The 27,937-nt window shown below is 42.5% G+C and overlaps 1 protein-coding gene across 1 annotated transcript in view; it reads left to right on the forward strand.

Annotated features, from left to right (window-relative positions):
• The first annotated feature begins 3,371 nt into the window (after window positions 1-3,371).
• LOC116822237 (uncharacterized) overlaps window positions 3,372-27,937 on the forward strand; it is a 29,625-nt gene continuing 5,059 nt past the window's right edge. The window contains exons 1-8 of the mRNA XM_032775949.2: window positions 3,372-3,726; window positions 12,883-13,368; window positions 15,171-15,306; window positions 17,402-17,490; window positions 18,429-18,492; window positions 19,912-20,000; window positions 22,444-22,556; window positions 23,515-23,671. Of these exons, the coding sequence (XP_032631840.1) occupies window positions 3,672-3,726; window positions 12,883-13,368; window positions 15,171-15,306; window positions 17,402-17,490; window positions 18,429-18,492; window positions 19,912-20,000; window positions 22,444-22,556; window positions 23,515-23,671 (1,189 nt within the window). The 5' untranslated portion in view covers window positions 3,372-3,671. The remainder of the gene's footprint in view (window positions 3,727-12,882; window positions 13,369-15,170; window positions 15,307-17,401; window positions 17,491-18,428; window positions 18,493-19,911; window positions 20,001-22,443; window positions 22,557-23,514; window positions 23,672-27,937) is intronic.

Genomic DNA, 27,937 nt, shown 5'->3' on the forward strand with positions numbered 1-27,937 from the left:
GCAGGGACTGGGAGCTACAGGCATCTGGGAAGCCAATAGGGATCAGGGTTTTGTAGGGGGTCAAGGACCATTGGGAGGGTGAGTGGGTTGGTTGGTTGCTGTATTATTGGTGGGGAGGGAGGGGAATCTAGGGGCAGCTCAGAGATAATGTAGGGCAGTCAGGGTGGGTTGTGAAAGGGGAAAGAGGCTGGGGAGGGGTTTTATGGGGCAATGGGAACTTGGGCTGCCTTTGCCACAGAAGCCTCCCCACTGACTCCATTTTGTTTCTGCATCCTCCCCACACCCCATGTACTTGGTCACCTTACCCATCAGCTGCTGCCATTGCCACCTCCTGAAGGCTTCAGGCTGGTCTGGTGCAAGTCAGGAGAGCACAGGGGCTGCCTCTAACCTAGTGCCCCTTATGACACTATGTGCCCCCTATTCTTCATAGATTATGAGTGTGGCAAAATGATGATGATGTATTTTGTGCCAAATAAGGCAAGTGAGATATCATTGGATAGATTATGACTGTACTGAATATGATTATCCTATTTGTATGTCTGTATCTGAAGTTAAGAATATTGACTATATCAATTACAACCTGTACAGAAAAAACTTGGGGAACACCCACTAGACAGAACGCAATCAGTCTAGATGGCTCGCTGTGAGGAAGAGCCATTAGAGAGAACCACAGCTCTTTGAAGATGCTAATCTGCCACCCTCCTGGGAAGCTTCCTGAGGATGCTGCAAACAGCCTCTGAGTCATGGCTGCTATGGCCCTACAGAGACATGTGACCAAGTCACCTGGTACTGGAATCCATCTCGGAATACCGGTGTTTTTCCACTGACTGATGAGGGAACTAAGTTTGGAAACAAAGGGTTCCCACCCTATCCAAAAGCTGTTTAAGGCAAGGGAGTGATATCATCTGACTTTGTTCTTCACTGTCTCCCCCTCCAAGATGACTGCTGTAAACACCTCAGAATGATCTGGGGAAGAAAGGACTGAACCCAGGTTAGAGGGTGTCTAGCCTGTGAAAGGAATATCTGGAGTTTTAAGCTGCAAGCAAGTCTCTGCAATCTGCCCAAAACATGAGTTAGGATGAGAATTTACTACTTGTAAATTTATTACTTTAGTATATTAATCTTAGATTGCATTTTTTTTATTTGCGGGGTAATCTGCTTTGATATGTTTGCTATCCGTTATTTTAAATCTTTTGTAGCTGTTAAACTTGTTTTTGTTTTGTCTAAACCCTAGTGTGTGAAATTCGTAACTGGGGGGCAAAAAGCTGTTGCATCTCTCTCCACATTGAGGGAGAGGGTGAATTTCATGAGCTTATGCTGTACAATTCGCTGTGCAGCATAAGATGGTACATTTGGGGGTTGTATTCCAGAGAGGGGGGGTGTACTTGCGTATCTGGACAGTTCCTTAGCTGAAGCCTTCCCATGCAGGGGCTAGTCAGAAAGTCTGTTTGCATGTTAAAACAGCTGGGCATGTCCCGACCTGTATGTGTGCTGGTGAAAGTGAGAGACCAGGAGTGGGTCTGCAGCTTGTCACAGCAGTACAATGTAAAGCAGGGGTGGCCAACCTGGGGCTCCACAGCCCCATGCGGCTCTTCAGAAGTTAATATGTGGCTCCCTAGAATCATAGAATATCAGAGTTGGAAGGGACCTCAGGAGGTCATCTAGTCCAACCCCCTGCTCAAAACAGGACCAATCCCCATAGGTGCTGGCACCCATAGCTCCTGGCACCCATAGCTCCAGCCCTGGAGTCAACTTTCCACTGCTCAACCCTAGGCCCCCATCCCCACTCCACCCTTTCCCACCCCCTCCCCTGAGGCTGCTGCACCATTTCTCCTCCCCCTCCAACCCAGAGAAGCCTCCTCTACTCTGTGAAACTGATCGTGGCAGGCAGGAGGCACAGGGAGGGAGGGGAGGTGCTGATCAGCAGGGCTGCTGGCAGGCAGGAAGTGCTGTGGGGGGAGGGACTGCTGATGTATTACTATGGCTCTTTGGCCATGTACATTGGTAAATTCTCCTTCTCAGGCTCAGGTTGGCCACCCCTGGTGTAAAGGGAATCCAGTCTGGTTGGTCAGGCAGGCTCAGTGATACCCCAGTTCCAAGTGGCACCTGTCAGCTGGGAGGAAGAACCACAGCTGCCCATGCCTCACAACCCGGCTACAGGCACAGGATCATAGCTGGACTGCAGGCAGGCATGACAGAACTGCCACATGTGAGTAACTTTTGGGGCCAAAAACAGTGGTGTGTCACTTTAAAAGCAGAAGGAATAAGATGACAAGCAAAGGTCATATAAAACAAAACTTTTTTTTTTTTTTAGTTTTTTTTAAAGTTGTTTCGAGTTCAGAGTATTTCTCCGCCTTACCCTACATTCCAATTTCTGTTTTCCACCTAACCTGACCACAAGTGATGAAATACCATGGGAGACTGCTCAAGAATTTTTTTGGGGGGCAGCGCGGGAAGGAATCTCAGCAGGAAACACCAGTAATCTCTTGAACTTTTTCTCATAAAAACTTGCAGCCCAGTATGCAGACTCTGGGGGTGGTTAAGCATCAGAGCCCAAACCCTGAATCTTTTTGAGGTGCTCAAGAAAAACAGTGCTCCGACTCTGTTTAGCTCTAAATTACTCCCTACTGGGAAAAACAGACTAAAAACCAAAACCACTAGAAGCTTAACGGCTATCAATCCTTCCCTGAAGTTTCACACTAACCATACTACAGTTTAATTACACAAACTGCAGACAGACCCTTTCCAAATATACAATCACCCCTTGCAATCATGCAATACTAGAAACTGGGAGACACATACACTGGAAATCCAAGGATTGATTTTTGGAATCAATATGGTAAAAGAAAAGTTGAAACAGTGAGATTTTCTAGTTAAATATATAAAGTGAAAGTATATAAGATACTTCCTCAAACTACTAGAACTGAGTGAAAGGCAACAAAGAAAAGAGAGCAGAAACCAGCCTCAGACAACAACAACGATAAATCATCTTGCAGCCTATGCCTGAATCAGAAATGGGGCAGCAATGGGACATGGATTTGTTACATTAAACCTCTCACCTATCAAGCACTGTAAGATCTGTGCTACTCACAAATATTTGATGTATCAACTCTGGCAACTTTTGTCATACAAGTAAACTTGTTGAGGTTGGCCACAGAAATCATCTGTCCTTAGTTACATCACCCTTAGGGTCAGTTACAGAGAACTTCTTTGGGCTGTTTGTTTATCCTGTTATGGGAAATCCTGAGTATGTCAAAAGTGATGTAATGCTTGTCGATGAGGTTAAGATCATGGGGGTTGGACAGCAGCCAGCCTCATAGCCCCTCTGAACGCTGTATGCTGGATCCAACAGCTGCTTATTCTGCTCTTTGCTTCTTTCAGAAAGCTTCTCTGTTACCTGTATTTCAGTGCAGGTACTCAGAGTGAACAAAACCCTTCTGCACAATATTTAGTTTGGACTTGTGCTTTTGAAACACATGACACTTCTTAAAAGGCCCTTCTCAGTCTGAGTAAATCCTGGTTAGTTTGTTGTGGGGGGTTGGTTTGACTCAACCCCATGATCGGAGTCAGGTGATGGAATTGGGAAGAAAAACTAAAAAAGGGACAAATTGTTAGCTGTAGGAGCTTAGCAGCTGCTCTCCCTTAGTGAGGAGCTGTGACCCACTTAGAAAATGGGTTCCTGTCCCAGGTCTCTGCTCTGGAGTTTAGGTGCAGCTTGTTTGATGGGTGAGTAACTACTTTTAAAATGTGACACTTGTTCTTTGTGGTCTAGAAAGATACTAGCTATGATTCTAAACTGCTGCACTGGGGCTTTGCATTTTCATACAGTTACTAGTTTGGGAAAGAATGTATAACGGCAGGGAAAAGGGTGAGGGAACAGAGGAAAGGAAAGGAAAGGAAAAGAGGCTGCAAAGACATGATTAAAAGCGTTTAGTCTTGCAATTGGATATAAATATATACAGCAACAGTCAGCTGGTACAATGGCCCTGAACAACAAATATGGCTGAGCACATTGCTCAGCTATGTTTAAATATTTTGGAAGAAAGACTTAAGTTGAGCTAAACCCTGAATGTTCTGTAGTACTTTGCTTGCAGAATGGCAAAAAAGCAGGAGGAAGTCTTAGAAAATGACCCTTGCAGCTCCTAGGTACACAAAATAATCAGAGTCTTTCTGCAAAGCAAAGCATAGATACCGAACATACTGCAAGAAGGTTTTACATACTTACTTATCTTTCTGTTACAACAGATAACATGCTATGGGCCAGATGTCACCCTCAGATGCACAGCTCCCACAGAGTTCAATGAGAGTTGCTATCATGTCTTTGAGGGTAGAATTTGTCCCTCTGTTTAATCTCTAAATAAATATTTTATATTAGTTTTAGTGTTTTTACTGTTGGGATTCCAAGAACTTTGTATTCTTTACAATATGTATCATATTTATGCCAAGTGGCATTGTCTGTCCACATGGTGGAGGCCTATACCTTTCGATTGTAAGCTCTTGGGGGTGAGGGCAGTTTTTTTTCTTCTGCCCAGCGCCAGGGCATGACTGGTGCTCCAACATTCTACCGGAATACAAACAAACAATACATCCTGCTACTCTATTGAAATGGGCAGGCTTGCATTTTTAAAGCCATGTACAAGGGCGTTAAGCTGTTCAAATAACTAACTTTTTAGTTTTATCTGTCTGACAAAGATATAACACAAATGAGCAAGACTTGCAGTCCCTGCTCTGCTGAGAGTTAAGCAAATATGGATGCTCTCCTACTCAGAGCCACTTGTTCACCTCTTTCTTTAGTAAAACAAAAGGTGGTTTTTTTAATATACTCAGCTAGATATGTAGGTTTGTTTTGATTTATTTCACTTGGATTTGAATGATTATTTTCACAAGATTTGCAGACAGTGTACGGGGAGGAGAGCAGAGGAAGGAAATCCAGCAGACCACCAGGCTTCATTTGCAAACTGTAGATTAAAGACTGCCTGCCTTACAATATTTGCAACCGTTGATCTGTAAGTTAGGAAGAATTTGTCTCTGTAACTGACAGAGTTTAAAGAATTTCCAGGACAAATAAAGGCTGTTTGGTTAATGTTGTGGGCCCAGCTGCCATGAGTTGTCCTATCTTCAACACTTTCTGGAGGTTTTTTAGCTGTATTTTTAGTGATCTTTTAAAAAAAGTTGTACCATCTAGAAAGCAGAATAAATCACTAAATTCACTAAATTAAAATTTTCAATAAACCATTTCAGCACCAATTTCTAGAATGTTGGATAAAAACTACTTGTATAAGCACAATTTCTGTGAAAAGTCAGAAACATCAATGGTTTTATAAAAATTTGACAACTCCCTCCCTCCACTCACAGTTTTTGAATAAAATAGCTATTTTCAACTTTCTCAAAAAAAAGTCAGTCCTGTGCAATCCAGGGAACTTAAATCTACTTCAGTACCTGTGGCTGAAGAAGAACTTCCATGGCAAGACAAATATCTAGGAGCTGTTCTGTAGCAGGTCATAGTAGGTGATCATAATGGTTCCTTCTGAAAACTTTTCCAGGAGAGCCTAGTGGTATGCTAGAGCCAATGCCCATGCACCACTCAGCTTATTGTGAGACCCATTTAACAAAACCGGAATTGGAACCAGGGCAACTCATTGGCATGTGTTCCCAAGGGGAGAAAATTGACTTTAGATTTTAAGGAAGGCTGAGTCAGAAGAGAAGGATTCCATATCTTGGTCTTTGGTCAAGGTATGGACACCAAAGTGCCCTTCCTTAAAGGTACTGCAGAACTGCTGTTTCTAATTAGGATCAGCATTGAGTCCCTCACATCTCAGAAGAGCAGCATCAGAAGAAATAATCAAGGCCATGGAGGAAATGAGTCCTAGCAAGACCCCCAGCCCTGATGGCCCACTGATAGTTCTATCAACATTTCAAAGCAACTCTGGCCTTTAAGCTCTAATACAGGGATAGGCAACCTATGGCATGGATGGTGAAGGTGGCACACTAGCTGATTTTCAGTGGCACTTACGCTGCCAAGGTCCTCGCCACTGGTTTGGGGAGCTCTGCATTTTAATTTAATTTTAAATGACGCTTCTTAAACATTTTAAAAATCTTATTTACTTTACATACAATAATAGTTTAGTTATATATTTTAGACTTAGAAAAAGACCTTCTAAAAACATAAAAATGTAATACCGGCACGCAAAACCTTAAATTAGAGTGAACAAATGAAGACTCGGCACAGCACTTCTGAAAGGTTGCCGACCCCTGCTCTAATACGTTTACAAAGATGCCTTCAAGAAACGTATGTTACCTCCTGCTCTGAGGGAAGCCCTGATTGCTGTAATACATAAAGCAGGTAAGGATGCACAAAAGTGTCATAGCTATAGACCCATCTCTTTAATCAACACTGATATAGAAATATTTTTACAAATATTGGCTAAGATTTGAAAAAGTAATGAGTGATCTGGTTCACCCCCATTGGGTGGGATTTAATAAAATATGCATAGTTCAAATAACACACGTCAGTTATGGCATTCAACACTCTAGAAATCTCCATACAATTATTTCACGTGATGCAAAGATAGCTTTTCACCGCGTGAACTGGCAATATCTGTTTCTTACCCTGGATAAATCTTTTATTTCATGGATAAAGCTGTTATATTCCAAACACAACTCTTGTATCCTAACAAATAGCACAATATTCACACATACCCCCCTTTGACTGGTTTCAGGGAATCAGATGGGAATGCTCCCTCCCCGTCCCCTAACCCTTGTTCAATCTAGCATTAGAACCACTTGCAGTACTAATTAGGGAACACCAAGGGATTCCAGGGATCAAATCAGGGTGTCGGGAGACATATCCTTCCCTATGCAGACGACATCATCCTATTTATTAAAAATCCAGATCAATCCATTCCAAATACCTACAAACATTAGATAACTTTGGCAAATTCTCTGGCTACAACATAAATTGGAGGTAGTCAAGGTTAACCTAGCTGCATTAATCATGCCATTAGCAATTCCAATAGATGGCAGGCACTAACTCTCACAATGAATTCCCTTCCCAGGATCGTTTTTATTCTGAATTCCCTCCTTAAACATATTCCTCACTTCTATTTTACCAAAATTGACACCATATTCAGTCCTCCTTGTGTGGTGCTGGTAACAAACCTTAGAGAGATTACAGCTCTTTGTCAAAACAGGTGTGTCGTGGTCCATGCCCCTAGGGTCAGGGCAGAGCGGCCTAGCGGCCAGCATCTATGGCATTGGGGCACCCCTATGGGGTGTGGCAGCCACGGTGGTGGTGGGGGTCCCGACCCAGGGCCCTAACAGTGGCGTAGCAGCTTGCCACTGACTCAGAGGGGGAGTCCTACTGAAACACACTGAGTTTCCCTGGGTGGGAGGTACCTTCCTACCAGAGTCTGTGTTGGGGCTTCCCATGAGACATCAGGTCCTCTGTGTTCAGTGGGGCCAGTCATCGCCAGGGTTTCCTCCAGTCACCAGGGTGCAGGTGAGCCATGGATGGCTTTGGTTCCCGATGCAGTCAGAGGCTGGCCCTCCACAGGAGCTTCCCAGGCAGGTCCTTACCTTGCAGCCTCTCACCCAAAATGAGCTGTTCTCCCTCCCTTTATACTACTAGAGCACTTGGATCATGCCCAGTCTTGCCATGGGGCGGGACTTCTACTGTCAATACCCGGGGCTTTACCCTGTCTAGGCTAGTGCGGGGTAAGCAGAGCCCGTCACAAGGTGGTTTCAGATTTTCCAACTTTGAACTTTACCATCAGGCAAAAGTTCTCAGCCAAGCAGCACAGTGGCTCGTTCCCTCGTGCTGTAGCGGCCTGGATTGGCTCCCTCTGAAAGCAGAATTGGTTTCTCCTTTACCCCTTCCCAATGTGCTGCTGGGATTATTACTGATTCTCTAAGGAACAGTCACAACTATTGTGGCAGCCAAATATACTTGGTGTCCACTGTCTGCTAAACTTAAAAAATCACCCCATTTGCACACCAAGGCCTCTCTCTGGGATACCTCAAAATTCTGTAAAACCCCATCATTTGGCCAGATTGTATTAGGAAAGTGATTTACTGAAACTGACACCTTCCTCTCTTTTACAATATTAAAAAAAAGGTTCAGACTGGAGGCTAAGAAGGAGTGTCAATATATCCATCTGAAACATGGTGTCTCCCATCTGTTTGGCCCCATTGCCTGCACTGCCCTGACCACCTAAACTACTTTCACTTCTCCAAATATCACTCAGGCTGCCAAGACCTATGGCAACACTATATGCACACTTGGCTAGCAAATTTGAATTAAACACAGCTTCCCAAAAAAACACAAACAAAAACAAAAAAACAATGGGAGGAAGAACTAGGCCAATTATTGTCTGCTAACCAATGGAAACAAATTTTAGCCGGTGCTCCAAACTGTTCCTTTGACCTCTGTTTAAGATCAATCCAGCAGAAAATCATATGGAGGATGCATTGGCTCCCTTGCCAACTATTCAAAACGTGCCACTAAACCAGACAAATGTTGGCACTGTGATTCAGCAGGTGCTAACTTACCCATATACCAGTGGTTCCCAAACTGGGGTTTGAGAATCCCTGGGGGTTCGTGAAATGTTACAGGGGGTTCTCAGGAAAAAATTCCCTAATGGTCCCTAGGAACCCTGGGCAGCATAGGGCCAGCAGCCCAGAGCCCCTGGACTTCCAAGAGCTAAGCAGATCAAAGCAAGCTTAGCTATCACACCGAGGAGATTTAAATTTCAAGATTCCTTATAAGAAATGGAAAGGGAGGTGGATATTATTTGCTGTTTTTAAAATTAAATAGGCAACTAGGATGGTTCTTCATAATAATTTTAAAAACAAGTTTAAGCTTTGTTGTAACGTGCGTTGTTTGCCTGGACTGCTCAAGACCTGAATGCTTGTGTAGGAGGAACTCTTTGAGTTGGCTTCTTAAATACCTTCATGCTGTTTCACATCTGATACTGCCTGATGAAACATAGGAACCTTGTCTTATAACAGGCTTATTCAAAGTGATACAGGCTGTGAAAGTGAGATCTTGGAAGAGTGTTGCCGTTTTCATAACGTAATAAAAATACTGTAATGATTAATAATAACAAATAGTGTGTAATAAACATGTAATAAAAAACAAATTTTATATTTCCAAGATCACTGCTTTTATAATTTATACTCAGGTAAAGGAGAAAATCCCTGGAAATATTCACTTTTAGGAGGGGGTTCGTGAGACATGTTATTTTAGTGAAAGGGGTTCACAGGTTGGTAAAGTTTGGGAACCACTGCCATATGCTCTGGGAATGCTCCTATATTCTTATGTTTTGGGCACAACTTAATTGCAGAATTAATTTTCTTCCTATCAAATAAAATTGCATTACGAGAGAAACATATAATCTTAAAATTAATGGGTGTTAATTGGAAGTTGAATAAATCTGAAAAGCTTTGGCTCATCAGAGCACTAATTGCTAAAAGCCTAGTATCACAAATCTGGAAATCCAAAAGGAAGACCAACAACTGAAGACTGGAGCATAGACATTGTAAGCTTGGCCACCAAGGAAAGAACTGTATGCTGTTCCAGAAATACCCAAGGAGCATTCTCAGAGATGTGACATGCTTTTCTGGAAGTATCTGAATGACCCTATTAAATGCATGGTCCCCCTTTTCCTCCCTCCTCTCTACCCTCTTCCTTCCCTCCCTGTCTCTATCCCCCTTCTCTGTATTTTGCGTCTATTCTTGATCTTATTTTAATAATTTTACTTTAACCAGTTGGGAGTTTTATAAACAAATTGTGTTTGTAAATTGTGTAATACAAATAATTGATTTATATTTTGATTACATTTGATATACATACATATATATGATTACATTCATATTTTCTATAATTAAAAGTTTCAAATATAGCTAAAGTGAAGTAGCAAATGGCTAATCTATAAAAAGTATGTATTATGAGATGTTTACCTATAGTTTGTTGTTTGTGTGTGTGTGTGTGTGAATTTTATATATATATAAAATTTAATATAAAGTTAATAGGAAAAAAAGGATCAGCACTGAGAAAGCCTGAATGATCTTGGCAATCTAATTTGCTACAAAGGCTTTTGTTCCAAAGCACCCCAAATGTGCTAAGCACTGAATATGCTCTTAGGAAAAAATGCCATTACCTTAACAGACTAGACAAGCAACCATCAATACGGAGCATGCATGGAGAAGGTCAAGATGTTAGGTACTCCTCCGCTTAAATATTTTTAAATTGTAGATCTCTGATTCCAAATCAACAAAGAAGTTAGTGTCAGTGTAATGCTAACCTCTATAAAGCACAGAAAAGTTTCCTTAACAGACAGTTTTCATATGACTAAGAGGCCAGAGTTCTTAAAGGTTAACTGTCAATGGAGCCATTTGTTCAGCTGCGTGATTCTGTTGTAGAAATTAAATTCTGTGTTTTTGTCATATTTCTCAAATGTCCTTAGGTTACAAACCAACTGAATTCCCATGAGGATGGTGGTGTTCACATCATAGCAGTCCCAGCTGATTGCAGTCCCATTGTGCCACATGCTGTGCAAATACATAGTAAGAGAATCTCTGTCCTGAAAAAAAAAATCATCATCTAAATAGGCAAGACAGAAAAAGGGTGGAGGGGAAAGGAAGCTTAGAGAGGTCAAGTGTCTTGCCTTGTGCCACGCTGCAGGTCAGTGGCCGAGCTAAGAGTATAATCCTGGTCTCCTGATCTATTGCACTCCCTCCACCTACACTGATGTGACAGCTGTTGCTGTTTTTTGAAATGCCTTAATCATTATGTTGCTAAATTTAAATCATCTTGCTACTCTCTTTGCTTTTTTAATTTAATGGGTCTTTCTCCCTTTCAGCGATGGGTAACAGGGCCAAAATGGCTACTCCGAGGTCAAAGACTTGTAGATCTCACTTTTAGCAAGCAGACATGTTTTAACCTATTACATGTAACAGCAAAGCAATCTGAATCTCAATTGTTCCTGCAGGATTTTGAGGAATCCACCTCTCCAAACACACAAAGATGCGCAGTGTAAAAGCGAAAGCATTAGGAACCTTACAGAATAGAGCCTTTCAGATGCTGATTCAAGCATTGTAGAGATGCTGATATAGTGCGGAATTATGATGCCCTAAAAGTGACCCAGTGAGTAAAAAGGAGACTTTTTGCATGCAGAATTGTAGATTATATTTTTAAAAATGCACCATCCTCCAATGAACAGCTCCTGCAATTCAAATGTAATGCTGGGGGTGCTGTTCGTTCTGCCCCAGGTACTGTGGATTGCCTACAGATACTTCCACAGTATCCAGTATGAGACTCATTCCATTTCTAGGAACATAGGAATTGCTAAAGTGGTGGGCAGGGAAAAACACTTTGAAGAGTTTGATGCCATGGGGCGGTCTCCTTTGGTTCAAGCACATACTTACTATTGGTTAGTTCAGTCCATAGTTTAGGAATGCTCCTAGATTCCTCACTGACATTAAGCTTTCACAGAGCAGCAACTATAAGTAATGCTTTCTGTCATCTCTGGTTGGATAGGACTCTCTGTCCCACCCTGGCAGACAATGACCTGATCATTTTTGTCACCCCTCCTTGGGAATACAGCAATACAATATGGCTCACCAAGCAGTCACCAGCCCTTAGGAGATTCCAACCAAGTACAGAACACTGCAGTTCATCTGCTCAGCAAAATGGGCTACCTCAAACACATCAAGCCTGTTCTCCACTCTCTTTAAACTGGCCTGCCTGAGCATATTTAATCAAATCTGAAGGTGTGAGCCTTATCTTCAGAGCACTTAATGGCCTGGTCTGGGATATCTAAACATATCACCTAAAGCACCAGGATGAAGACTGTGGTTGACAACTTTGCTCCTTAGGCACAATGCAACTTTCTGGTATAAGGGTAAAGCTCATCTGTGCATGAGACAGAGCTTTCTCAGGCGGCCAGTCCAAGCCTGGAATGAACTCCTCCAGGAACTAAGGACCATCACAAACCTCATCACATTCAACTCCAAGTGCAAAATGCACTTCTGTGACCTGCCTTCTCCAATGTAAATACCAAGCAGCATGGACATTAAAACCAAACCAAACCAAACCCTACCAAAACAAAACACTACCCTGCACACACAATTCTCCCTCTAGAGAGGAGATATGAGAGAGAGTGAACCATGTAAGTTACAGATGTTAGGCATATCCCTTAATGTACTAGCGAAAGGCACTCAGATACACTGGTAATAAGAACAATACAAGGAATAAAATTGAATGGACCAGACGACAAGTCCATCTAGTTCAGTACCTGTCTCCAACAGTGGGCTTCAGAGGAAGGTGTAAGAACCCCACAGTGGGCAGATGAGGATAATTCACCTCCCATTAACTATTAGAGATCAGGATAAGATTTAGAGATTGACATGAGCCCTGAAGCATGAAGTTCAAGATACCCTTCAATGCGTGTTATTACAATTCTGGATATTCTTGTTATTCATATAAATATCCAATCACTTTCTGGATTTTATATTCTTGGCCTCAACAACTTCCTGTGGCAATGAGTTCCACAGTTTACCCATGCACTTTGTGAAAAATATTTTCTGTTATCAGTTCTGAATTTGTTGCTTGTTAATTTAATTGAAGGTCTCCTTGTGTTATAAGATGGGGAGAATAGAAGCATCTGATCTACCTTCTCTAGACCATTAATTACTGTATATACTTTTATCTGGTTTGCTTCTCTCTGCCTCACTTCTTGAGCATAATGGAGAAAATGTTTCCAAATGAACATCAAAAAAGCAAATGGATTTGGGTGAACTGCTAGATAAATGAGTCTCCATGGAGTTGTCTCCCCAGATGGAGTACACTAACTGAACCACTAACAATACATTTTTCCCTCTTAGGTATTGTTGTTGGACAAACGACCACTGCCCAGGTCTCTGCGGAATCACCAGTGGTATCTGCTGGTTTTTCGTCAGCTGCTCCAAATGCAACCATTGTCGGGGTCTCTACGGTATCAACTGCAGCTGTAACAGTAACAGCTGAAGTGCTGTCAACCACTGCAAACCCCACGGTGTCATCTGGCACAACAGTATCTGCTGAGGTTTCGTCCACCACCCAAACTGCAAGAGTGTCCACTATTCCAAATAGGACCACTGTTCAGGTTTCTCCAGGACCAACATCAGCTGTGACAGCGTCGGCTGGGGTAACATCAGCTACCCCCTATGGCACAGTACCTACCAGCATGCTGTCTACTGCTCCAAACAGGACAGCATCTGTTGGGGTTCCATCAGCCACTCCATTCGTAACCACCATGGAGTCCACAAACTGCAGTGCAGTGAACACAACAGCCTGTACAGCTTGTTCACCAGGAACGTTTCCCAGCAATGGTAAGATTCGGAAGATTTCCCTCCCCGCTGCAGCTCTCTTGCTTTGTCTGTAGAGGTGATTGCAAAAGGGACAAAAACTGGGTGTGTGATTTTATTTTTTTATTGCTGTATCATGCCACAAAAAAAAAAAAAAAAAAAAGAAGGGCTCAGATTTCCCCCCCTACTTGTTTTTTACATTAGAACATCAGGCCTTGTCCCCCCTGTCTAACCTGGAGGACTCCATGGTTGATTGAAGAAGTGGTAGAATTACAACCTAAAAAAACAGTGCAGGTGAAACATAGCTAATTGAGAGGGGGAAGTGATTCTAAGTATTGTAGATATGAACAAAAACAATTTCAAACTATGTGTTTCAAACAATCAGAAAGAAACCTCTATTAAAGATTCAGTATCCCTACCCCTTCAATTAAGTGCTAAGAGAGCTCCCAGTCCACCTCTGTTACACAGGAAGCCCCTCAGCAATGAGACTTGACACTTCTGATGTTCTAAAGTAAAAACTATCAAACAAGAAAAAAATAAGCCTTTCCAGACCCCCTTCATACTCTTTAAAGAATCAAAAAAGGGCAACCTGCTCCCCCCTTTATTTTCCCCACTGCAGTTCACCTTTAAGGGTGAGTGTGCACTTTCTTTCTCATTTTTAAGCTCATTTTTTTAGGCAATAAGAATGAATTCAAAAGCTCAGATGAATATAAAGCCCAGAAACAGATTGCAAATGTTTCCACTAACCAGTCGGCTGGTGGGGCCATCATCTCCATCCGTACACAGTACTAAATACCTGCTCTGTGCTAATGCCTAGAGTATTCAGCTCTTCAGAAGGATTCATGTTCCACAAAGAAAAAAATCACCCCAAAGGAAATTCTCCTTCATATCACATCTGGTCAACTTATGGAATACACTATAGCAGGAGGTCAGTCGAATAAATGCCATAGTTTTAATTTTTAAAACCAGACTGGATAACGAACGTTAGGATCAATAATAAAACATGGATCGGGGCATGCTAAGAGAGGGATAACCAGCTCTCATGCTTCGAGGCATGAGACAATCTGTGCAGAGGTCAAGGACTAATTGCCAACACCACCGTATACAACTTCGTACAATTGGGTCTGCTATAATCTTTCCTGTCCCACATGCTCTGTTGCAAGGTAGCAGGCACTGGCTCCTGCCAGAGGAAGGATAACAGATTTGAGGACCAAGAGCTGGCATGGAAAATCCTACATAATTAGTCTATGTAGAATAAACTAGTTTTGTAGAATCAAGACTGATAGAATTTTTATGCTGTGGGAACAGTAAGTGTCACATGCTCAGAAGACTTTCTCCTTAAGGCAGAATTCTCCGCTTTGGGGTTTTCTGCTTCAGTTCTATTTCCTGCTAAACTTACATTAATCAATGATCAAAAGTAATTTTTTTAAATTTATTTTTTTGACTGAGGGTGAGGAAAAACCTCCTGGACTCTCAAATTAAAACCAGCCTTCTTAGCTATAAAGATTATACGACGGAGACAACAGATTTCAGACCCTGGACTATAACCTACTCTCTGTTTGACAATTGTTCTTGTGCCAGTCTGAGTAGAACTCTGGGATTATTAAAATCTGATTTTTTAATAATTAATATTTAATAAAAAATTAAATATTTTTTGTTTTCCATCCTACAGTGTTATGTGAGGACAAAATTGGGATAACGTTGTCTGAGGCCCACTTAGAGAAAGATATTTTTACATTCATGATATTGATCTGTGTTTTAAAAACTGGTCTTTTATCTTTGGATACAACTGTCATTTTTAAAAAAAAATGTTTATTCTGCTTTAGAGACATTGGGCTGTGTCTGCTGCTCAGAGGGCTTCTGCGCAGACCCTATTGCTTGCATACCCTGTCCAGTGGGTCACTATCAGCCTCTAGCTGGACAACTGTCATGTCTGCTTTGCCCACAAGGATATTACACTAAGTAAGTCTCTAGACCACTGTTGCGATTGGGATTGTATTTTTGGTTAGGCACAGATTGTGTATTCTTTCTCTCTCTCTTGCTCTCATTGCAATGGGGTCCACTACATTGTGTTTGTACAAGTGCCTAGCCCAATAGGTCCTTGTTCTTGGTTCGCCATTAGGCACTACTGAAATAAACATGATTACTAGTCATTTTCTGGAATGAAAGATCTCTTTTGCTGCCCCCAGTTAGGCTGCAGGAGCAGTGTTAATGGAGTTTCCCAACAGTAGAAAAAGCAAGATTTTACTTAATCAAAAACTAAGGCTGGGAGGCAAGAGATGTGGGTTTTTTGCTCCAGCTCTTCCACGGACTTCCTCCTGGGTAATTCAAAGGAGTCTTGTAGCCTCTGTCTCTGCATCTTAGTTTTCCCATCCGTAAAAGGGGATAGTATTTCACTGCCTCAATGAGGTGCTCTGAGACTTAATTAATTAATGGTTGCAGGGTGCTATCGTGACTATCAAAATGCCTACAAATATATGTGTTGGCCCAAGAAACCAGTCCTCAGGTTGTCCAGACTTCATAACCTAAGTGAGACCTGTGGTATAATGCAGTGTTGACTTGGTTGCAGCTGTAATTTGTCTGTGCCCATCTGCTTTATTTTATGTCTCCTGTAGAAATTAGATCTTTGCCTCGTGTGCATGGTCAGTTGTGACTCACGGATCGTGTGTGTGCAAATATTTCATTTGGAAGAATGTATTGGCCATTTTCACACATTAGACATATACAAATGTTTATAGGCAGCCTCAGAGCTGTAGAATGCATTGGGATACTTTAATAAGCGGTCCTGTCACTGGGTACCAAAAGCTTCAGCTGATTGTGGTTTAGGAGCTAATTCTTCTTTCATCCCAGTTTATGAAACCCTCATGGATGATGGAGGGCTCTGCAGTAGCTTGTTCTCTTGGTGACTTTAATTTAGGGCAGGTGAGTGGTCCCCTGTCAAAGGCCAAGCTAAATTCTTGCAATTAATCTATTACAATGGCCACAATTGGACTCTTGAGCGATTGAGAGATTACCAGGTTTCTCAATCTGACTAGTGATGCCTTAAATAAGGATCTCACAGGTCCAAGAACAAATGCTTCTGCCACTTAATCTATGTCTCCTAATTTTTACCTTTAATACAAATCCCAGTTAGAACTAGCCGCTAGTCCACTGCAATGTTAACCTGCATTCAGTGCCTCTTTCCTCCAGCCAGGTATGCAATGAATTCTACGAGGCCTCAGAATCAGTAACAATATGATATATCTGATCAGAGTGCAAGTTCCAAGGTGGCATTAATTACTATTAGTAATAGGGGATGGGAAAAAATATCTAAGGGGGCATGGAGGAGAGGGATCAAACTGAGAAGGAAATTCCTCATTTAGAAAAGTGGTATGATTTGTATCTGCCGATAAGAAACACAATAGCCAGTATATGGACCCCTTCTCCTGAAAAAAGAGAGAGCATATTTCTTTACCATCCCCAGCTCCTGGTCAGGTCTCATTTAGGCTTTATGGCCAAGATTTTCCAAACTGGATACCTAGACTCCTAAATCCTTGTTGAGGCTTCTGTTGAAGTGACCTGATGTTCAAAGTTGCTGAACACCCAGCAGCTCCCATAAAAATCTATGGTAGATGCTGGGTATTCTGCACCTTTGAAAATCAGGCCTCTTGTGTGCCTGAGTGTGAACTTAGGCTCCTAACTTCAGGCACCTGTTTTAAAATCTTGGCCTAACTTCCTTGAGGATGGGACTTTGTAATCTTGTCCCACCCACTTATCTGTAAAGCTTACAGCACATTGCAGGAAATGCATAAACAATCTCTAGTAACAATGAAATCGAGAACTTCATTTCTTAACTGAATGTTTAAAGTTCAGGCTAGTTCTGGTTGGTTTTTTCCTCTGAACTGCCTGACCTTCATTAAACTATTTCTGTATTTCCTAGAGATGCACAATATACAAGCAAGTAAATAGGTCTGTCAAGCTCAAAAGCTTCCATTTAAGCAGCTTAAATTTGACTGAAACTTTTTTCCTCATGAAAAATACATAAAACTGAACTAACTCGATTCAACTTTCTTTTTAGTTTAATGAAAAGTGTTGTATGCCTGCCCTGTCAGCCTGGCTCTTATTCCAATGAGTCTGGGGCACCAGCTTGCAGACCATGTGGAAAAGGTATACTTTGACTCTTACTCACCTCCAAAGTGTGCTGTGATGCCAGAATGTACAAGATTTTTCTTATAACTGGTTACAGTAACAGATTACTTAAAAGAAAAAATAGCATTTAGTTACAGGATTGTTTTCTCAGACCAAAAAAACCTGAACGGTGGATTCCATTTCTTTTGACTGTTCTAATACGTTTTTCTAATTTGATGGAAAAATTGCCATGGAACCATGCATATCACCTTGTTCTTGTGTATAACAAAACAGCGTACGCTCCCCCTCACACCTGTACTAGCCTGTGATAACCCTCCTGTACGGTCTCTCTCTTCAAGTCCTCTTGATTTTCTTCAGAGAGGGAGGCCAGGTGTTCATGTACCCCAACTAGTGTAAGTTCCTCCTACTTCAGATGACCGAGTCAGAAGCACAGTTGCCTTTCCTCAGTCCAGGCAAAACATCCCTCCCTATAGCTTTTGTATGGGAAGGTAGGACAGCAACTGCACATCCTTGAGAACTTGCTGGTAGCTTATATGTAAAACTGCACTTTTGTCAATAGCCTTTCTCACCTTCACTTGATTCAATGTAAAATGGGGATGGAGCGCTCCTCCCTGCAACACCAGCAGCTCTGCAGGGCCTGTCAACCCATCACAGGGGCACAACCTGTAATTTTGCAGTTCCTGAGAGTTTTAAATCTTGGCAATAGCACTAGATTGAAGTGGAGTGTCTGAGCCTCCTAGATGTCACGCCAGTATTGCAAGGTCATTATGATAGGACCCTAGTTTTAGAGCTCCTTAAAAAAAAATCCAAACACTCCTCTCCCTAAAATCATTGGCAGGAGAACACACAATAAGGTTTTACACGTCATTGGTGAGACTCATCTTAATTCTTTGGAACCTTGATAATTTTGTGACTGGTGACATTACAGGGAAGATTCCTCTTTTCTATTTCCTTAGGGCATTTCAGCTTCCAGAAAAATTCAGCATTCTGCATGCCGTGTCCACGTGGATCATTTTGCAAGTAAGAAATTCATATATGATATTTCAAGGGTGTGGGAAAGGGTAGTAGGATTCTTTTACTATTGGCAAATGATTCAGGAGACCAATTCAACTGGCAAAAAGGGAGACATCCTTGTTTTTCATGCTGATCAATTAATATCTCCCTGCTGAGCAATGTTATAAGGGGGACCTGGCTGTTTGGAGAGAGAGAGTCTCTTGACTCTTAGGGGGGAGGGATAGCTCAGTGGTTTGAGCATTGGCCTGCTAAACCTAGGGTTGTGAGTTCAATCCTGGAGGGGGCCATTTAGGGAACTGAGGTAAAAATCTGTCTGGGGACTGGTCCCACTTTGTGCAGGGGTGTGGAATAGATAACCTTCTGAGGTCCCTTCCAACACTGATATTCTAAGATTCCAAAACTCTGTTCTCCTTAACTGAAATTGATACTGTAGTGAACACTGACTTAAGGTAAAAGATGCTAAAAATTCAGTGGGTCCATGATGAGCAAATGGTGACCCTATACACGTGTTTCAGTGGTGCCATGAGGCTAGCCCAGTAATCGTGCAATGGCAACATGTTTAGCTGCTGCTTGGGAGGTTTCAGTTCAGGATTCCCCTTCTTCCCAGACTACACTGTTGTACAGCAGACAAGCAGCCAACAAGTGAATAGAATTAGAAACTCCCATCAGTTGACAGTCACACCACAGTCCAAGATGTGGTTTTATATTAAGGATTAAACTCACTGGGTAACGAAGGAGGAGGAGGAGAAGAGGGCAGCAGATAAACTCCTCTATACAAAGGCATGAGAGTCATTTTGGATGGAGAGGAACTTGAGAATTCACAAACAAAAATTCCTCCAGGGGAAGGAAGGGTCAAAAAGAAAACAAGTAATAATGAGCTGGCAAATGCTGGTCTTTTGTTTTAAGAAAGCTGGGGCATTTAGTGACAAACTCTATGTGTGATGAGCTTGGATGCTGAGAAGTTACCAGAACTGATTAGTCTTCTGTGAAGGTTTCACATCCCATAAGGCCATTCTCCTTTTCTTTCTCCCCTTCCCTGTTGTTTTCTTTTGATGTCTACCTTCTGGCCTAGGCTTTGTGTACATTAGGGTCCCAGCGACTTAAATGCAAATCCCTACTGGAGATGTGCGGCACTACTGTAAGTTGTGACTTGCATTGGTGTAGCTTACTTCAGCTACGGGGGTCTGCACTAGATGTTTGTACCAATGCAGCCACACAGCTGGCTAAAACCCTAATATAGACAAAGGCCTCAGTTCTTAATTTAAGGACTGAAGGGGAAATAAAGCCAGCATTAACATCCAAGTAGTTTAGACCTAGTCAGCTTTTGCTCAATGTGATATTCAGTTTACATGCTGTATCAGATGATTTAGCTAGAGTTCAGCTATATTTGTATATTTCTTTTCCTCTCTCCTCTTCTCTCCAAAGTACTACCAACTGCAGCAATTGTACAATTTGCCCCACTGGAGAAGAGGCCCTTACAGAAGCATCTGAAGAATGTGCACCTTGTCTGCCAGGTAATTAATTAAAAGAAGGGAAATGCAGCTGATATTCTTTCTGGCTGAAGACAACAAGCCTTATTTAGAGAATAAAACTTGCAGAAGTTTTAGGCTGACCTCTACTAGAAAACTGGCCAGCAGCTGGCACCTGTTCTCAGCAACAATGCTGAAATGGGTTTACCAGCAACTATTAGCAGAACACACCATTTCATCATTATTGCAGAAGAGTTCTTGGAACTTTTATTTTTACCATGCAGGCAGGCAAACTGTTTTCAGTACCAATACATGAGGATTTTGGCTGGATTTTGACCAATACATCAGCAGTGGTCTGTCTTACCAAATGTAGCTAATCTATTACAAGCTGAATACTAGTACCCTAGGTTGGTTACAGCAGACTCAAACACTTCTACTTATTCCTGGGGGAATTTTGTGTCAAAAAGTTAAAAATTCTGCATATTTTATTTGTCAAAACACCACATTATAATCATGCTAGTTTCAATTACTTTGGTAATTTATTTCAAAATACTGTCAGCAAGTACGTCTGTAACAATACAGACCAAAAATAAAATAGTTCCAGAAATTTTTTGACAAATGGATTCCCTACTAGGCATATTAATACAGAACTCTGAGTAATTCATTTAAACTACAATAGAGAACTGTATTTCCTGCACCTCCCAGAACCAGTGCAAAGGCTTTGGGGAGTCCGGTGTTATGGAAGAGCTGAGGAAGAGGGAAGGAGCCTGGGAGTGAACCTGGAGGGTTGTTGGGTGTGGGTGGGAGAAGTATGGAACAGGGTTTTTTTTTTTGTTTTTTGGAGGGGATTATTAGGGAGTTGGGGAGCCCCCCCATTCAGATCCTGGCTGATCCCTAGCCTCTTCCATTCCATCTGGCACATCTGCCGCACCCTCATATAGCCCTGCAACCTCCCTAGCCCTTGTGGCCCTGCAGCCCCCTTCTCATTCAGTTCCTGTCTCAATGCTGTCACCCCACTGGCTCCTGAGCCCCAGGCTGTCCCCCCATTAGTCCTTCTGAAAGCCAGTGTGATCTCATTCCCACCCCCCGCCCCCAGAACTCCACTCTTTCCCTCCAATGCCTCCTTACCTGACCCCACTGTAAGGAATGCAGCCTCTTCCCCCTCCCTCTCCACTAGCTGGCTGCCCTCTCTTCTGACATCACAGCAGCCCTTGGTAGGCAAAAGTTGTAATTGCAGCACCTCTCCAACAGAATCTATATTCTGTGGAGAAAAAGAAATCTGCGGGGGACATGAATTCTGTGTACATGCAGTGGCACAGAATTCCCCCAGGAATATTCTATAGTAGGCCAGACTTTGGCTTATACTACAGACTTTGTCCAGCATAGCGACCTTGGTCCAGAGTGTGATGAGGTGTAATCCCTGACTATACACGTGTGCCAGCAAAAAGCCCCATATACAGTGCTTTTGCCTGTATAATTTATTTTTCTCAGGAGGAATGAATTAAGCTATCCGGGCAAAAGCACAGTCATTAAGTGCTGCATCCACTAGAAGAGCTTTGCTGGGATAGTATGCTGATATTCCTATGCTAGTACTCACATTGTAGACCTGGCTTAAGTCTATAAACAAGCAGTGCAGGGGAAGCTCATGAAGGGGAAAATGAGGAAATGTGATTTCTAGCCTCTATTCAATATTGTCTTATATAAACACCAAGCCACCTACAAGTCAGTGATATGGCATTATGCTACAGCCCCTGCAGCAGAGCTAAAAAACACCAGGAAGTTGTATAGTGAAGTAGAAACACCCGACGAAGTGAGTATTCACCCACAAAAGCTCATGCTCCAATATGTCTGTTAGTCTATAAGGTGCCACAGGACTCTATGCTGCTTTTACAGATCCAGACGAACACGGCTACCCTTTGATATAGTGAAGTAGTGTTTTTAAATATACAAGACACATGAAACATTAATGCAGCAAACATACACTTCAACAATTTTAAAAGACCCACAGTTCTTATGAACACATGAAGGCCAGAAAATTTAAAAAATTAAACATCATTTAACAATTTTTAAACAGCTATCAGCTTTCAGTTGGATAGGAGAGATGGATTCAATCCACAATTATAGACAAACACCACTGAACTTTGGATCCAGTGTAGAACATTGCAGCTTGTTCTCATCATTGGTTTTGAAATATGTGAAAATGCAGAATAGTATTTCCCTGTATTTTACTGAACTCATGATTCAAACTAACTCTATTTGCCAAGTTTAAAAATGCAGGCTTCCTCCTTCTTCCCCAAACCCATGTGTTCTCTTTTAGTTTTCTCTGCTCACCAGCATAGCCCAATTGAGAGCCCAATTTTTGCTTTGTGCATTAAATGTTTTCAGCAGTTTTCCTCTCTCCTTTAAAGCACAGGTCAACCATGCACTGATACCAAAAGTTCCAGTAGTCTAGTCCTACCCCTCATTTTGTGCTTCTTTTGATTTATAGGTACATATAAAGGCCCCAGCAACAGCAAATGTGAAATCTGCAATACAGGAGAATACCAAGTAGGAAGAGGCAAGGAGAGCTGTGACAAATGCCCAGAAAATTATTACTGTCCTGTAAGTCTCTCTAAGCTGCAGCAGTGGTCTGTCTTACCAAATGTAGCTGATCTATTACAAGCTGAATACATTTTAATTAACACCATCTTTATTCAATCCCCTTCCCTTGTAGGGTTCTTTTAGCTTTTTTTTGCTTAAAAAAATGTAAACACAGCCATGTTAGAGAGGAGTCATTCAAATGTTAGCCACATCTAGAGCCATGTACCGATCCTTGTTCCACACATGAAGCTTCCACTGATCCTCCACTGGGAGTTTTGTGGAAAACTAAAGACTGGAAAGTGGCCCTTTAATTGTGTTACTTGAAATAGGGACAAGGCTGTGTAAGAAACCTGTTGCTCTAAATCCTACAAATAATGGCGCCATCCTGAGTGTACCCATGAATAACTTGAGCCTAATTTAACAAAGCTGAAGTTACCACTCTTCACTTGCTGTAAATTTCAGGCTTGTCTACACCAGGGGTTCTCAACCTTTTTCTTGCTGAGGCCCCCCTCAACATGCCTTAAAAATGCCAGGGCCCAGCAGGAGTGTGGGGTAACTCAGAGCTCTGTGCCAGGGAGGACTCTTGTGTATAGGCATAGTTTTACTTCTATTTGGGGGTCCAGGGAGGGAAAGCCACCTCCACCCTCTGACTCATTCAGGAGGTCACCCAGCTCATCTGGGCTGTGTGGGGACACAACCAAATATAAAACTCAAAGTGGGGACTCAGTTCAAAACGTTTGAAAACTGCTCATGGTGCAGGGAGGGCGTAGCTAGGGGCTGTGTGAAGTGAGGGGGTAGCTCAGGGTGCAGGGAGAGAGAAAGTGTGCGTGTGCCGTCCCAGTGCAGCTCCCAGCTTCAGCCCCTACTTCTCCTAGCTTATTTAGTGTCCTGCACCATGCTGGGCAGTGTCAGTGCTTAACAAATAATACAGTCTTACCTGTCTGATGAAAATACTTATTTTGTATTTTCACTTCCTTAGAGTCCAGATGTGAACCCAATTGCGTGTCCTTCTAATGCCTTCTGCCCAGCTGGGAGCACTCAACCACAATATTGTATGGAAACATTTCTTTATAAGGCAGGAAACTCTTGTGAACTGGCTCCTCTAACCATTGTATTACTAGCCGTTTCTTCAGCAGGTGAGTAGTATTTATGCTATAGTAAAAGTGGAATACATTCCACTCTGCAGCTTGGGTAACTTCTTGTTTAATCAACAGTGGAGGTGTCCCCTTGGTGGTATATTCTTGACTAGTTTTCTGACATCTTTATTTCTTGTGTGAGTTCTCTTCTTTTGGCCACTGCTTGTTCCTTGTATTTTTGTTTTCAGAGGAATTAATTTTTTGTGCCTTAATTATGGTGCCTCCTAGGATTCTCTAGCCTATTTTCATTAGATTTCTTAATATCCCTAAAATATTGCCCAAAAGCACAATAGTACAGTATGATAGAAGTATGGGACAGCAGCTTTAAAGACATAAGAATAGCTTCCGGGGTTGCTGTCAGATGTCTAGTCACCACTTGCCTAGTCAAGGGTGTAACGTTTGACAGAAGTCAGTGAGTTGTCCTATGTTGCTGCTTTACAGCTGTTACATATTGGCACATTTCTGAAGCAGCCAAAGATGTTGCCTGTGCCTTGGTGGAGGGTGTCCTAATAATCAGAGGGAAAGAGGCTGAACACGTGATAGTTTGTAGAGACACTGTGTGATCCATTTAGAAATTCTGCAATGAGATAGCTTGGCCATTCAACAAGCCAGATATAGCCACTGAGATGAGGAGACAGACTAAAAAGGTCTAGTCCTGTCCTGGTAATAGAATAAAGCTCTGCAAACATCCATCAAATGTAGCTTGCATTAAATGTGATTTCAGGAAGAACATTGGTGCTTTACTCAACTAATCAGGTGAAACTCTAGAGCGGTGTTTCCCAAACTGTGTACTGCAGAACACTGGTGTTCCACATAATGTGAATAGGTGTTCCGTGAAAGAACTGTAATTAAAAAAAAAAAAAAGGTCTTTTAATTTTTTTTTAATTTTAGATTTGACATATTTGAAGTGTAGTTTACAACGCTTTTTGAATGACTATAATTAACATAAAACTCTTTTTCCGGTTATTGATAGATCTCATATTGAATATCATGGCGTAAAGAGAACACGGCACGCAAGCATGTAGATGTCTACCCCTTTTGGGCATGTTTCAGTTAGTGACATCATACCCCTTCCACTCGAGGCAGCGGTATGCACACACCATTCTCTTTACGCCATGTTGAATATAACATTCACTCAACACGTTCAAACCTGTGGATCTTTACCATGTGTGTGATAAGTACACTAAACTAGCTTCACTCGAAACAATATAAATATTTGTGACAAACAAAATTTGACAAAAATTAGTATTTCCAAATATTGTTACTAAACCTAATCACCATGGATTTGTGGCTAAAAGAAGGAAAAGACGGTTACTCACCTTTGTAACTGTTGTTCTTCGAGATGTGTTGCTCATATCCATTCCAGTTAGGTGTGTGCGCGCCGCGTGCACGTTCGTCGGAAGATTTTTACCCTAGCAACACTCGGTGGGTCGGCAGGGCGCCCCCTGGAGTGGAAGAATTTCCACCGAAGTATATCAAAAACAAGAAAGAAGCAGGTGTTAAAGACCAAATGAAAGTGATGAAAGTTATTTTGTCTTTCGGGCTGGTTTACATGTGGTTGCAATAAAGATTATTCCTGAGCGCATGAGTGTGTCATGTGCAACAAAATCCTAGCAAATAGTTCATTGACCCCTGCTAACTTCGTAGGCATTTGGCAAGCCAAGCATGCTTGAATACCGAAAGACAAAGATATAAGTTTTTTCAAGAGGCAGCGTGACATCACTTGGAAAATGTAAACTTTTGATGATTAAAACTGCTAAAAAAAAAAACGAAAGTGGAAGACATTTTATTAAGTTACCCATATAGCGGCTTGCCGAAGAAAACTCAGACTATGGAGAAACACTTATCAAGTCTTGCGTGAAAGATATTATAACATGCACATTGAGCAAGCAGTCTGGTGTAAAAAAATTGATGCTGTACAGTTGTCAATAATCAGGAACGACTGCAAGGAAGAGCATTTTTGGACATCGACTGGCTAACCTAGTGAGGAGGGCTTTAAACTAGGTTCGCACGGGGGAAGGTGACCAAAGCCCACAGGTAAGTCTCAAAGAGGGAAACCTGGAGGAAGGGATGGAACTTGGGAATGCGGGGTTTGTAATGGCAGGGGAAAAGAGAAAGTAATCGGAACTGGAGGTGGGGAATCAAATCATTGCCTTAAGTGTCCTAATTGAGCCCTTATATCTGAGGTGTGTAGGAAAAAGAGAACACCAGGAGACAATCAAGGAGGAGGATGCAACAGGGGAAATAAGCAGCAGAAGAAAGTAGGGCAGTTGGCTGAATTTTTAAAGTGCCTGTACACAAATGCGAGGAGCCTGGGAAACAAGAAGGAAGAATTAGTAGTACTGGCACAGACAGGGAATTACGATGTTATTGGCATAACTGAGACATGGTGGGATAGCTCGCATACCTGGAGCACTGCCATGGATGGGTATAAGCTGTTCAGGAAGGATAGGGCAGGGGCGAAGAGGGGAGGAGTAGCGCTGTATGTAAAAGAGCTGTATGAATGCTCAGAGCTCCACTACGAAACTGGAAATGAGCCAGTGAAAGTCTTTGGGTTAAATTTTAGAGGGAATGTCACAAGGGGGATGTTATGGTGGGTGTCTGCTACAGACCACCAGACCAGAAAGAAGAGGTGGATGAGGCTTTTTACAGACAACTAGCAGAAGTCTGTAGATCACAGGCCCTGGTTCTCATGGGGGATTTCAATTATCCTGATATCTGCTGGGAGAGAAATACAGCAGTGCACAGGCAATCCAGGAAGTTTTTGGAGATCGCTGAGGACAACTTCCTGGTACAAATGCTGGGGGAACCAACGAGGGGCCTTGCGCCTCTCGACCTCCTGCTCACAAACAGAGAAGAGTTGATCGGGGAAGTAAGGGTGAACGGCAACCTGGGCAGCAGTGATCATGACATGGTAGAGTTCAGAACCTGGTCAAAGGAAGGAAGGAGAGAAGCAGAACGCAAACCCTGGATTTCAGAAAAGCGGATTTCAGCTCCCTTAGAGAAATGATGGGCAGGATCCCTGGGAAGCTGAACTGAAGGGGATGGGTGTCCAGGAGAGCTGGCAGTTTTTTAAAGAAACCATGCTCAGAGCACAGGAAAATACCATACCGATGTGCAGAAAGAACAGCAAGCGTAGAAAGTGCCCAGCATGGCTTAGCAGGGAACTCAGTGGTGAGCTGAAGCAAAAGAAGGAAAGCTTACAAAAAAGGAAGCTTGGACAGATGACTGGGAGGCATATAAGATTATTGCTCGGGCCTGCAGGGATAGAATCAGAAAGGCCAAAGGGCAATTTGAGTTGAAACTAGCAAGGGATGTGAAGGATAATAGGAAGAGGGGTTTACAAGTATGTAAGCGAACAAGAAGAAGCGGATTAGGGATGGTGTAGGTCCCTTACTCAATGAGGCAGGTATCCTAGTGGTGGAAGATATGGAAAAGGCTGAAGTACTCAATTCCTTCTTCACTTCAGTCTTTACGGGCAGGATCAACTCCCAGACTACTACACTGGGGACGAACACAGAGGAGAGGGAGGAGGAGAGCAGCCCACTGTGATAGAGGGTCAGGTTAGGGACTACTTAAAGACGTTTAGATGTGCACAAGTCTATGGGACCGGACGAACTGCATCCGAGGGTGCTGAGGAGTTAGCTGATGTGATTGCGGAGCCGTTGACGATTATCTTTGAAAATTCATGGCGAAACAGGAGAGGTCCCAGAGGACTGGAAGAAAGCAATATATAGTACCTATCTTTAAGAAAGGAAAAAAGGAGGAAGATCCAGGGAACTACAGACCAATCAGTCTCACCTCAATCCCTGGAAAAATCATGGAGCAGGTGCTGAAGGAATCCATCCTGAAACACTTAGAGGAAAACAAGGTGATCAGAAGCAGTCAGCATGGATTCACCCAAGGGTAAATCATGCCTGACCAACCTGATTGCTTTCTATGATGAGATGACTGGACTTGTGGATGGGGGCAAAGCTGTTGAGTTGTATACCTTGACTTTAGTAAGGCTTTTGACACGGTTTCCCACAGCATTCTCATCAGCAAACTAAGGAAGTATGGTTGGAGGAATGGACTGTGAAGTGGATAGAAAACTGGCTGAATCAACGGGCTCAGCGGGTAGGTATCAATGGCACACTCTCTAGTTGGCAACCTACACAAGAACTACGAGTAGCTAGGGAAGTGGAGGTCAGCTAAGCTGCGCTCCACTGTTCCAACGACCGACACGGGCGGTAAGAAGGAACTGAAGGGCGGCTGGGTCGGCAGGGG

The sequence above is a fragment of the Chelonoidis abingdonii genome, chromosome 5 (genome assembly GCF_003597395.2).
Source record: "Chelonoidis abingdonii isolate Lonesome George chromosome 5, CheloAbing_2.0, whole genome shotgun sequence".
Classification (NCBI taxonomy): domain Eukaryota; kingdom Metazoa; phylum Chordata; order Testudines; family Testudinidae; genus Chelonoidis; species Chelonoidis abingdonii.